We start from the raw sequence: 13,606 nt of genomic DNA, 5'->3' as shown, positions 1-13,606 counted from the left end.
CTTCCACGACATAAGTTTTAATTTAACCAATTATAACTTTATACGTATTATATAAAAAACAATACTTGTCAGTCGCAAAGAGGATACGTTCCCTTTAACTTATCGAATATTATTAGGTGTTGCAACAATCGATCCCAATTAATTTATTGGGTCAGCCCTAAACGATGTGTATTTGTGTCAGTGGGACGGGATGCGACCATTTCAAGTCGTGCTAGTCATTTTACTCGCTGACAAGTTTCAAGACTTTGTGGTAATTTGTTCAACCTCTTTATCACAAATGAGGGATAATGTTCATATTACACATAAGTTATTTTTAATGAGTTCTAGTTAGAATACGTATATTTGTATGACTGCGAATGATTACGATTCTATGTATGGATTAGTGCCACATACATGATGTGGGTCCCCAAATAGTAATTTATGTTAGGTGATATGACAAAATATGATGCCATATTAATACGAACAAAATTTTATTATTTAACAAAGGAGTGTTTAATTTGCTTGTTGTCAAAGTAAAAATAAATTTCTACTCTTACATCTACATAGTAATGAAATCCTCTTGAATGTTTCAAATGAGCATCAATACGAAAGATACGTTTGCTTTTAAATAATTAAGCTAAAATTGAGCAATAACTCTATATTTTAAGTCATTGTATACATTTATAAATACTCCTTAAATTTTAAAACTTCGTACATGATAGCCTCAACGATACATTAATGAGAAACAACGAAACCGTCCGTATTAACTTCGACTAGGTGCACTCATGGTACGGATATAGGATAAGCGAATTTAGCCCGTCATGATCAGCCAAATTAACTGTTTTGCAAAAACAGTTAGAGCTGACAAAATCACGGATGCCGTTATATTATCGCAGTGTGACATTGCCAGTAACATCACATATTGACATTTTGGATCGTATTTATGATTCTCTTTCGGTTTTTTTGCTTCATCCGACGACCGGTGGACGTCTGTTGCTGTACTCAGTGCAGATCAGGCTACGCTAGTTTGAATTACAATTAACCGCTTAATAAATAGTCCGTTAAATTTATTTACAGGCTAGGTTTTCTTAGTCGTTTTTTTTTATTCGTCTTCATAGTTGCTTAATGTCAGTTAATTTCTAGAGAATACACTTGTGTTATGTATGTATCTATTGGAATCATTAGTCATGTTCTCGTGTCGAGATCGTTGAACTAGTCTAGTGTACCTAGCGAAGCGCACTGAATTTTTTATACCTATACATAAAACCTTTTTATAATTTTACGCTCATAAGAATAATTATGTAATATACTATATATAATAGGATAAAAAGTAAATTTAAAGCATATACTTTCCTATACATAACATTTGTACATTATTTATAATAGTTTATTTTAAATTGTTTTGCTATGGATTTTTATTATTATAGGATGAAGTAATAACTTATTCTGATTAACATTATTAAATAATTTAAAATATTTTTTAAACCCATTTAGTAAATCCTTAAAATCCCCGTATTTGTAGTACATACTATTCGTGTATGTAATTCTTTATATATCATACAAAAAAACATTGTACCGCCTTATCTCCTAAAACTTGTTCCTTATGCATTTACGATTCTCTTTATTTTAAGTCAGAACAGCAGGTATTTAATATTTTTAATGATCCATCCCGACTTGGTCTCGAAAAAGTTAAAGCCTTTATAAGTTATCTTAATACAGTCTTAAATTTTATCAAACTAATTATATTAGTGATGTTATATCATTTTATTTTTTTTATATTCGTGCTTCGTCCTAAACGCCGATATGTTTTTGTAATGCATCATTTTTTATAGCGATGTACGACGTCCGATGTTCGTGTATTAAATAATTTCTTTGCATGCGGCGTGCGTGAGATCGTCTGGCTTTTGGCAAGCGTACTTACGATTTCGGCGAAAGATTACATTTGGTACCTAAGTACTCGATTGTTTTTCGGTCACTCACCCTACGTCTCATATTTTTAATATAACTTCAATTTTAAACAGAAAACTGGGACAGTGTTTTATTCAGTCATCGACCTTATGTTATTTTTAAAATCACAATATCACTGTTTTAATACGAATAAAACATTATGATATTTGATCATCTGAAGGGAAGGACGGTTCGCTATCAAAACTCATTAATGCTGTATTTACAGTATGGAAGCTTGTGGTTAACACAAAACATATGAAAAAACACATTTAAGTTATATTTAATGATGTCCAGACCATTGTTATTTATTGGCTCTATATACGTTTGAATTATTCCGCTGCTCCGATGCACGCGGTGCGATTTATGTTTTATTTTTGATTTATTTTTAAACACGAGCCGAGAATTGATTTTACACTAAATATATTGCTGATTAAATCTTAAATATACATTTATTATAATTGGATGATTAAGATAAAATATAGTAAGGAATGTATTAATTAAATAGTTTATTTTATAGTGAGGAAATATTGTGTCGAAGATATTGGTAAATATGTCGTATTTTAATTCCAGGTATTACGATCGGTATAAGAGTGATCGGGCCGGCGCTAGGGTTCCTGCTGGGGGCTCTGTGTACCCGTGTGTACGTGGATCCCCTCAAAGACCCCGGGTATGAATACAGCGACCCCAGATGGGTCGGCGCCTGGTGGCTGGGTGAGTTTCGTTGAAATCAATACTATTATAATGACATCATTATTGATGTGTATGTTTAATAATAATAAAACTCTGCTTTTCGGGTTTACTTCTTTTATTCTGTTATTTTAAATTTAAGCCAAAGTTTCGTATACTTTGCAGTAACTTGAACAATGGTAGACGATGTAAAAAAAAATCGGTTTAAAATCTAGTTTTAAAGAATTGGTAAGAAGTTACATTCAGAGCATTAAGAACTTATTTAATCTTTATACTCAGAGAAATATATTAAGTACACTAACTATGGTAATGTAAAGAAGGATAAAAAATCTGTTGTCCGAACGTTCTCTACGTCACACGCATTGAATTACTATTTGATTTAAAGTTCAAAAGCATATTGTTAATGCTCTTTACAGCCGGATGCGTGTTTATAAAAAAATGTAACGATAAATTTCTGCTTCATAAAGGTTTTAAAATCGCATGTACAGTAATAAATATAATTCCTTAATAATTATCGTTCCCGCCTCATGAATTATGTATGACCTCACGTTTTTCGATACAGCCGCATCATAAGCCTTAATGGAAAACGACTCTAATTACCGGCTCTTTTGGCAGTCCAGATTCACCCGACTTTATTCACACCGATTATAATAAAAACTTACTATCATAAAAGAAAAAGCCAAGTTCTAAGCCACGACATGCGTTAGTTTCAGACGGTAATTTGTTTTGTTTAGAACATATTTTAATTTCCATAAAGACGATGAGTTATTTAAAGTTGAGGTGACAGTTTTGCTTTATGGGACACTTGACGTACGTTTGCTTAAGGGTAATGTTCCATTGTAAAAGGTCTTTGTAGGCTTTTGAATACCACAATGAGGATCGCGGAACTGCCGGCTACCGTTACCCAAGCATTGGCTTAGATTTGCGCGCGAAATCCACGAAGAAAGCATGCACGTGACTTTACTCCTAATCAAATGCGTGCATATTACTACCAAGCGAAATTTGCAAGCGCCTGCCGGCAGTGGCGCCTTTAATACCCTTATGGCAGGGTTCGGTTTCCATCAATATTTATTTTAGTTTTGTCAAGTAGAAAACTACACCGGCCGTGCTTCGACTGGCAATAAACTGAATTCGCAAGTACGCATTCAATGGTTTCCTTGTATTTCCTTATTGACAGTGTACTGTACACTTATGAATGGGGCGCGGAATGTTAATAAGTTTTTAATGGCCGGCTCACTGATACCAGTCGCAGGCTTTACTATTACTCAAATCGTTATTTGTCTTATCATTGTTTTGTTTTACTACAGCTTAATGGCGTGTTGTTATAATTGTTCTACGTCTTGCAGGAGACGCAACTGTTCTCTTTTGCATATTTCGTTGTACAATGAAGGTCATCTTATTCACCCTACATTTTAATTGTATCAGAATTTATCACTTGGTCTATTTACGTTTATCTGTTACGTAGTCGATTAGATTCATCAGAAATCGGTGTGATTGTACTTGTATGGTATAATTGTTTTGTAATTAAATGCTCCTAAGTTTTCTAATCATCGCATCTTAAGCGTGTTCGTTCCTCAATTTTTTTCTCGTCTGCGATCCTTGATAGTTGCTCGTTCCTGCCTCGTATCTGATGAATATGTCTCAATGTTTGGTATCTCTGTGCGTTTGTTGTTTCGTACGTGTTATGTAATGCATTACCTCACTCCGCGTCACCAAAACTAAAATAATCATTCTATCCGCACGGTCACGGCCAAGGCTGTTCGTGGCTCGTTTCTCACTACAATTATGCCATCGCCGCTCGTAATGAGGATTTAGTGGGTGGACACGCTGCCGTCTTGATCACTTTTACTTTTAAACCGGTCCACATAACCTTCGTCTCCTTGTTCTATGTCAGAGGATGTTTTCTGTCTCTGGATCATCTATAGTAATCATACAGGCAACTTCTATGCGATTCTTGTAATTAAAAGCTAACATCCCGTGCGCTGTGCGATGAGCAACATCGCATGTATCGGTAATCAATATTGGAATAGGGTAAACAATTTAAATGCTATTCTCACTTATACAGTGTCTACCGAACGCCCTTGACTCGGCGGCGACCGGGCGACCTTGTAACGCGTAAATGTTCTCTGTTTAGATTTATAATCAGGATATGTGTTTTCGATAGTACCTAATGTACGAGATGTGACGCTCCGTAACCAATAGCATATGAGACAGCATCGATCTCAAAGCTGCACGTCAACGTCACACTACGTTGCATGGCATTCTTAAACCAACAAAAGAATGTTCGGTCGTTAAAAATGCGTGTGCACGCATCTCGTTACGGAATTAGAATTGTGTTCCTCTATACTTTAATACATATACGTGTTTCACGTATAGTGTTTAAGTATGCTAGTAACGCTTCACTATATTCGGTTTTTGTGTGATGAATCTACCGTAGATTTTATATGAGGAATGTTTTCTTTTTCATCAAACACATCATATACTTATGTGGTACTAATTTCCGCCATGGCTATCACTGTATATACTGATACAGCTAAACACTTGGTACAGTAATGTTCGATAGTAGTTATTTAATTTACTCATAATCGCTCTCAGCGCAGACGATACAGATTTGTCCGTATGTACTATATTCAGATATTGTATGATTAATGTATTAGCGTATGTTTAGCAACAGTAGATTAATTATCTGAGTTATTAACTCGTAAGTGCGTTTGAATGTCGGAATTGTTTAGAGGAATACCTAATAGAATTAACACTAGACGGTGGAATTTTGCTGTTCTGTTACTGTGATTGCTATCTAAGTCTAGACTTAGCTGTCTGATTGATGGGAGCGTATATAATTAACAAATGGATCTTACCTCAGTTATTTATTAATTATAGTGTTTAATTCGTCTAACAAATAAAAACTTTGACGTTTGCAAAATATTCCATTATTCCAGTGTGAATGAAGCCATATCAATAAAAAAAGTATAGTTTAAGTTTCGTAAAGGTAATATTTAATTAATCTTCACAATAAGAGGCTATATAATATTTTTTTATATACATTAAATGAAATTAATAAAAAAGATAAATATAATTTTTTTTTTTTAAACGATTATATAAATTTTTAAACAATAATTAACTATTTTAGTGTTTTATATAAATACTATTTTTGTTTGTAAAAAAATATAGAGAAAATAATAAGCATGGCATACTATGTTTAAAAATATTCTGTTCTTTTGAATGTGAAGCAAATAAACTAAATCGTATTTCGGTTACACTTATATAAGTACTTATATAATATATATATATATATATATATATATATATATATATATTCATTTATTTCCAGGTATGGTGTTCATAGCCGGTTTCATAGTTATACTTTCGACACTAATGTTCTTCTTCCCGCGTCAAATAAAACAGGGGCCCATGCAGTTGACGCTGAAAAAGAGCAAGGAAAAAAACGAACCATTCTTCAAAGGTACGCATCACATTATTATACATATTAATTATATGATTTAATTACATTTCAGTTTTGTAATTCATATTGTGACTAAGGTTAGATCGCGATCGCTTACAGTATTCGTGACGGGGTGCTTTGACCTTGACATGGCGTGTATAAAATTTGTTCTGTGACGTAATAATGGTATTTAATTGTCAAGGGAAATAAACAGTTCTTGTTCATATTCAAACGGATAACTAGAATAGCTTTGTTAGAACGTTCCAAAAATTTGAATTAATACATTCAAAGCTCTGATGACGTTCAACACGTTGAAACAAAATAAGATATTTAATTCTGTAGAATATATTGAGACAATCGTACGACTTTAGGGAACCAGCCAAAATAGAGGATATTTTTTTTTCATGCTAAAGGCTAAAAAAAAACTTTGTTTTTAATTTTATTAAAAAAACTCATTAGTCTTATTATTTCTCACTTGTTTCCTGAAGACTTAAAGTTAATTTCAATTTATGTTATTCAGTCAAATGTGTTGTGAAGTAGCGTACTTGATTTTGTTTCATAAAAAGTTTCTATATAAATCAACCTATAATAATAGAACCATTAAGATGTTTTAAACTCCTTAATATACATTTTTTTTAATTTTAAAAATTAGTCCTTTTTAAACCCGTCCCAAAAGCAGTGATGTTAAAAGTTTGGTGACGACGTCTGTCTGTGTGCGTCCGTAGCACAGTAGCTCTTAGACGCATATACCGATTTCGATGTGATTGTTTTAATTTGAAAGCCAGTGTCTAAAACGTTTCTTATGGTTTGTTTGGTTAATATCTTTATTTTTTTTTTGTTTCTTATAATTAAATATTCCCATTTATGTCCCAAGAGGTTGTCACAAAAAGTAACGTGGTAACACTTATGTATAATTCATAACCGGAATAAAAAATTTACGCTGGAAAATCAATTTACCGAAAAAATCAATGCTTTATATGTACACACTTACTGTATATATTTTACTTAATTTCTACCACTTTTTCGATACTCCCATACAAGATTTACGTACTAACAATGACAGCACAATTCTCAAATTGTCTAAGCCAAGTTATTCGAATGTTATTCTTATAATAAGTCACGGGGAGTAATATTAATACAGGATATATAATGCATATACAGTGACCTTTGACCTTTGTATAGATAAAGTGATAATTTTTTGGCGTTTTATTCCGTAACTGGTCGATGAACTGAAAATAGTTTAGAGTAATATTTAGGTAAACGTTCTGTATGTGGTAATTTGAATATGGATGCCTCTAAAATTTTTAGGTATCGAGCTTTTTGATGCCTAATTTCTTTAGGAGTTATTATTGTATGTGTTATAATAAAGAATATAAATTTGTTGATATTCCATCAAACTGGTTTCGTACTTTTCACGTAATTAACGAAGACGAGATCATCAGATAATTTTTTTTTTTAATTTTTTGTAATACACCAATTATACACAATTAATACACATTTTTTTGTAATACAAACACCTCGTATGTTTTAGATATGAATAATATATGATACAAATAAAAACTCTTCTTTGTAAATTTTGTAAATAAGAACATCACTTAGGTCTTTTATATACAAATGCCACGTGTTTTATGGCGACATAGGAGCCATAGTATGTATTTTTTCTGGTCACAGATTTCTTCGTGACGATAAAACGCCAACTGACAAACGACATCCTCATGTGGCGCACGGCCTCGTCGGTTCTCCACCTGATGCCCATCAGCGGCATATACTCCTTCCTGCCCAAATACCTGGAGAAGCAGTTCCGTCTGCCAACGCACGACGCCAATCTTGTCTCGGGTGAGGTACTAATAGTTGATCTTTAAGGTTGCCATAATCACTTTATATATTTTTTTTCTATCTATACCTATAACATTGACGTGAAAGATTATGTTTCTAAATTTAAAGGATTCGGTACTTTAGGTTGATAACTAAAATATTTTGGTTATTGTTATAAATGAAAAATTCGTGAGATGATTTTTAATGATCTTTGCCTTTGACAACATTTTAACTGACGGTTTGATCGTCGATCGTCTCAGGTCTTGGTGGTATCTTAGTGATGGGTTTGGGCACCATCACGTCGGGAGTGATCATCCTTAAACTGGTGCCCACAGCAAGACAGGTGGCCGCCTGGACAGCTGCTACAGCTGCTATATATAGTGCTGGTAAGATCATCAATATATTATATACACTGTCTATTTGAATATATTTCTTGTGCTACTTCTAAAGTATTGTATTTCGTATTTATCATGATGTATATATATTTTGTCTCTTTCTCGCTTGAACTGAATTGATGAAATTTTGTATGTGCCGGTCTTAAATTATTTCTTAGAGAGATTTCGTTATCGTTCGAATATTCATATACATTTGGTACTTGTTTAGCTATTATTTTTTAAGCATTATGTTTAGCCATCATTGGAAAAAAATAATTAAAATCCGCCCAGCAAAGTGCCTTATTGAGGAATAAATTTGCAAACCCGCAATCTTTCACATGATCAATTTTATTTATTATATAGTATTGTAACTAAGAGGCAGAGTCTTGTATGGAGTGTGTCACTTCACTTCACACGCAATATAAATGTATTCTCCTGATTTTGAAACCAGAAATATAACCGGCGTGTTAATCATGTTTATGCTACGCTATCGGAAACCCCCATCCAAATCCGATCAGGAATTTAAGCATGAAAGAGCAAAAAATAACATACATCCATAAGTCCTCAGAAACCTTAGTGTTCATCTCAGGAACCTTAATATCAGTTATTGGACGTACGATCATTCGACAGGTATGGTCGTCCTAATGTTCGTTTCCTGTCCCGAGGAGACGTTCCGTTCTTTGGACGCTACCAACTTGTCTTGCAGCACGGACTGTCACTGTTACGGAGCCCCCTACTCGCCCGTGTGTGGACAGGTGAGACACTTATATCACTTGAATTTTTTTGGTGATTACCCGCCAAAATCAGCGAACTTGGTATCAATTAAACTTTTCTTCCGCGTCTATATAAGATATTTGAATATTTTTTTTCTTTTTGTCCGCTTGTTCTACATCCAAAGATCATGAAAATGGGTTCAGTGTTTTGAACCACGAAATAATTTAACTTTTTTTTTTTAATATACATGTAAAGTAACTATACAGATCTTTACGAAATTAACAAAACGATAGCAAAGTGAACCAAATTAACTTAGACCGAAAAATGGATTTTAGTTAAGATTTCACCACAAATATTAATTTGGTAACCGATTGAAGTAATATTTTCGACTATCTCGTTTTCCAGGACTCGTTTACTTATCAGACGCCATGTCAGGCCGGATGTGCCAACAGCCAACAACTAGACAATAGCACCTGGCTATACTACAACTGTTCGTGCATCAACGGGACCCTGCTCGGCGAGAAGGCCGTTCAGACGTGCGTATATAAGCAGAGCAGTTCTTCCTACCTATACTACTCTATGGAGCTTACATTGTGTTTATGTTCTTCATTACGGGTCAATATTTATTTTGTACACTCGCGCTGTAGTATCTTGTTGTCTAAAGGTTATAGTTAGTTTATTATAGTTTTTATTGGATTTTAATTTGAATATTTTCGGTCCTTGTAGTAACAAGTTATTGGGTGAACCAATCAATTGCCTAGCTGTAGGTGATCTCAATGTCAATATTTCCGTGTGTATGTATACAGAACCCTCCGTATGCTCTTCCCCAGCCTGGAGCGCTACTCCGTGCCCGACGGCTTCTCGTCCAGCTCGTTCGCGGTGTCCGGCGAGTGCGGCGGCGCGTGTAACCAGATCTACGTGTTCATAGCGATCTTCGCCGCTATAATGTTCGTCCACGCCACGGGCGAGGTCGGCGCTGTGCTCATCATCATACGCTGCACCGACAAACAGGGTGATTGATTATATACTTTGTTATATTGACATAGAGCATATATTACAATGAATTAATGTTGTACAGATAAAATTATGTGTACTGTTGTGTGATGAGATCTTAATTGAGATGATCCGATTTGATCTCTGGGTTTTTAAATAATTGTATTATCTTTATATTAATCTTTCCCAAAGTATGTTAAGAGAAAATACTAAGAAAGGTGATCATATATTAACAGTCCAAACGGGTTCCATTTACCGTCAAGACCTTGTCATATAGAAGTTGTGGTTTTTAAATTATATTGAGTTACGGAGGTTCCGTGTTAGAGTATCATGTACGTATGTTCGAGATTACCTCAAGAACTACACATGCACCACAGATTTAGAACGAAGTTAGCATATTAATGTTGTATAAGTTCAGAAAAAAAAATAAAGAAAGATTTTAACCAAAAAATAAATATCTTAAATTCTGTATGTTATTAAATTAATATTATTGCTCTCCGTTTATCAGACAAGGCGATGGCGATGGGTGTGATACAGTTCGCGATCGGCGTGTTCGGTAACGTGCCCTGTCCGATCATATTCGGGGCGGCCATAGACGCCGCCTGCCGCCTCCGAGACGCCGCGTGCGGACTCATAGGCGCCTGCGCCAGCTACGACAGTGACAGATTCAGACATTTCTTCCTAGGTACGATCACAAACAGATATGTGTGCCATCTATGGTACAAAATTTTGCTTAAAGCTATCGTAGAAGGCTTAGAACATCCTTTCTGTTAATTTTTTTATGTAATTTTAAAAATGGAATTAGTGTATGCTGGCATGTTATAAATGATTTTACTTTTTTTTTCGGCGAATTAAACATTCCATCTATTTAACGGTTATGTTAGATCGGTGGTGCCATCTATAAGTTACGTAAATCTCAATGTCAGTCTAAATACATGCTCGATTCCCCAGGTTTGTCCGCCGGTTTGATGTTCCTTGCCTTCATAATGGATATGTTGGTGTGGCTCCGCGCTAGCCGTATCGACATGAACCCCGCCGACCGCAGCTCAGACCGCTCGCCGGCCGGGGACACGTCGCTCTGACCTCACACCCTGTACGAGTCGCACCTCTGAACACGTACTGTCTGATGTGCGCCCGCGTCTCTAATGAACGACCGGGTCATATTTAATAAAGCGTAAGTCTCACGATGTATGACCTTCGATGTATTAGTTTTATACTACCGTGTACTCTTTTAGACACTTAATATTATTTTTTTTATCTTTCCCACAACACACAAGGAACATTATATTTATTTTCCTATCTCTTCACACTTCTTAATTTTGATATTGTAATTTTTATTCTCTACGTTTTCCAGTTAATGTGTCTTTTTTAAATGAAATCTACAAATTTAATATTTATATAAATTCGTTGATTCTTGTTAATATCTTCATATACAAACTATTTATGAACTTATAATCTCTGACTGAATAACAATGCTATATTGCATTTCTCGTCTGTGCATTTTGCGTTAGTCTTTTTAATCTGTGCTCAATTTTTTTTAAGGCGTGTTACGGTTAGTGTCTTAATTGTTTGTGACAAATTATTTACACATTATGACACCAGACAATCATATTTAGCTTTTTGTTGTCCCAACATATACATATATATATTTTTATAATGGCTATGAGGTATGATACATATAATTCTTATAATTATCTGTGCAAAAAACAAAATGTCCTATATTCAAGACCAGCTGTTATGTTCTTGTATACAACTTTAATACTAACCGTGATACGTAAAAACTTTTTATATTCCGTTTTCGTTAACTTACAAAACTTTATAACAGAGCGTGTGAAAAACAACTCTAATAGGAGGGAAATAAGGTCTGGTTCCGATCGACAAACATTTATATATTAGTTAGCTTATAAAATATATCACTGGGACTGTTCCACGATGCGACCTGTCCGTGTCCTTTTGCCTTTTATATGAATTTTAATAATAAACGGAAAAATCATTAACAGAAACGTTACTAAGGCGGCGTTCACACGGTTGCATTTCGATTAAGTTTTTGCGAGTTACATGGCTAGTGATTAGAATTTTATATTAGTTTAGGGCGAGTTTATATACATACTGCTTTTAGTGTAAATAAACACGAACGGAACAAGTTATTGTAACAATGGACTAGTACAATCTGTTTCTGGCGTCACACGAGAAAACATCACACGGGAAAACTATACTGAATGTTATGTATGCTTTATTGTAGCGAATTTTTTTCATTTTTTTTTATTATATGAAGAGATTTAATAATATTCTAACGTAGTATCTCTGTATTTTTATTATTCTATGGTTATATACGAGTGTGGTTCCGGTGTTGCTATTATTTTATATAAAATGTCCGCAACGGACCGAAGGCTGGGTCGTGTGTAAAATATATAGATAAATAAGTGGCAGCTGGAATTATAGATTAGATTAAGGATTTAAACGATCGCCATAATTATGGGTACAATATATAAAAAAAAATGATGTCGTTATCGAATTTTGTCTATGGATTTTAACTATACAAACTTGGTGTGCAATAATGGAATCCCTATACAGCTCACTGCCAGAATGCATAATATTTTTTTTTTTGTTCATAGTTATATATACTTTTTTTAATAAATCAAATATTCTAGAACGTATAAGTACACTATCCATGTGCAATGAAATAAACTAAAATGTATATAATAACTTTTTTATAGTACATATTTGTATTAAGCTATATGATAAATAATTAATTGTAATTAATCATTTTATCTAAATTTTATAACGAAATATATTTAAAAAAAAGTAACTATTTCAATTACGGTGCTACAATTATTATACATTGCTGTGTTTACATTTTGTTAATAGAATAAAAAAAAATAATAACATGTCACGACACGATTCCGCATCAATGTCGTGTCGTATCCGTCTGATGAAAATGTAAACACGGCTCTCGTAAGTTTTGTGCAATCGCTCTAATAATTGCTTTTAACTTTATAATATATTTTTTTGCCATTTAATATAAAAATGTTTAGTAAAATTTTTTACTAGTTCACTCTTATACAATTATTATAATGTGTTAGAATAGCTGAATTCTTGTTTGTTGCTATCTGTTCGTAGTGTTTAGTGTGTTAGCCTAGCGCTGATGTGAATTTAGTACTATTATATAATACTATATACTCGCTGTGAGTATTTGAATATAAAAATTTCGATCGACGATTTACAATGCCGTGGTTTATATATTAATAGATTTTATATAAATATTTTATTCGTAAATAAAAATATACTATAATTTAATGACTAGTAATAAAAATGTACCAAAACATCACAAAGAAATGTCCAGAGGGAGTCCTGGGTGGTGGCAAGCGGGCGTCCTCTGTACTTTCGCAATATAATAAGTCTTGAAGTGTTAGTTAAGTCTCCGTTGTAATATAAATATAACTCTGGTCATAATTCCGGTACGGCTTTGTATTTGTTACAGTGACCTGCGAGTCGCCTAGTTTTTTTTTTTAATTATTTGTAAATAAAAACTTTATTGAAAAAAAACATTCTTTTATTATTCCACACGTCGCGTCGGACTGTGGCAACACTGACATGTCATTCAATTTATGTAGGTAAGAGAAACATATTTTCCCTAAATGAAATTGCCTATTTA

At 33.7% G+C, this 13,606-nt stretch overlaps 1 protein-coding gene across 4 annotated transcripts in view; it reads left to right on the top strand.

Annotated features, from left to right (window-relative positions):
• LOC116777884 (solute carrier organic anion transporter family member 74D-like) overlaps positions 1–13,497 on the top strand; it is a 36,485-nt gene extending 22,988 nt beyond the window's left edge. For all 4 annotated transcript variants that reach the window (XM_032671686.2, XM_032671676.2, XM_032671693.2 and 1 more), the window contains exons 3-11: positions 2,497–2,637; positions 5,945–6,076; positions 7,727–7,891; positions 8,131–8,256; positions 8,875–8,999; positions 9,364–9,494; positions 9,789–9,970; positions 10,460–10,636; positions 10,903–13,497. In XM_032671686.2, coding sequence (XP_032527577.1) covers positions 2,497–2,637; positions 5,945–6,076; positions 7,727–7,891; positions 8,131–8,256; positions 8,875–8,999; positions 9,364–9,494; positions 9,789–9,970; positions 10,460–10,636; positions 10,903–11,033 — 1,310 coding nt within the window. In that variant the 3' untranslated portion in view covers positions 11,034–13,497. The remainder of the gene's footprint in view (positions 1–2,496; positions 2,638–5,944; positions 6,077–7,726; positions 7,892–8,130; positions 8,257–8,874; positions 9,000–9,363; positions 9,495–9,788; positions 9,971–10,459; positions 10,637–10,902) is intronic.
• The last annotated feature ends 109 nt before the right edge of the window (positions 13,498–13,606 follow it).

This window comes from Danaus plexippus, chromosome 6, assembly GCF_018135715.1.
Source record: "Danaus plexippus chromosome 6, MEX_DaPlex, whole genome shotgun sequence".
Classification (NCBI taxonomy): Eukaryota; Metazoa; Arthropoda; class Insecta; order Lepidoptera; family Nymphalidae; genus Danaus; species Danaus plexippus.
Note: the sequence above shows the minus strand (reverse complement) of the source record. Positions and strands in the feature narration are given on the sequence as shown.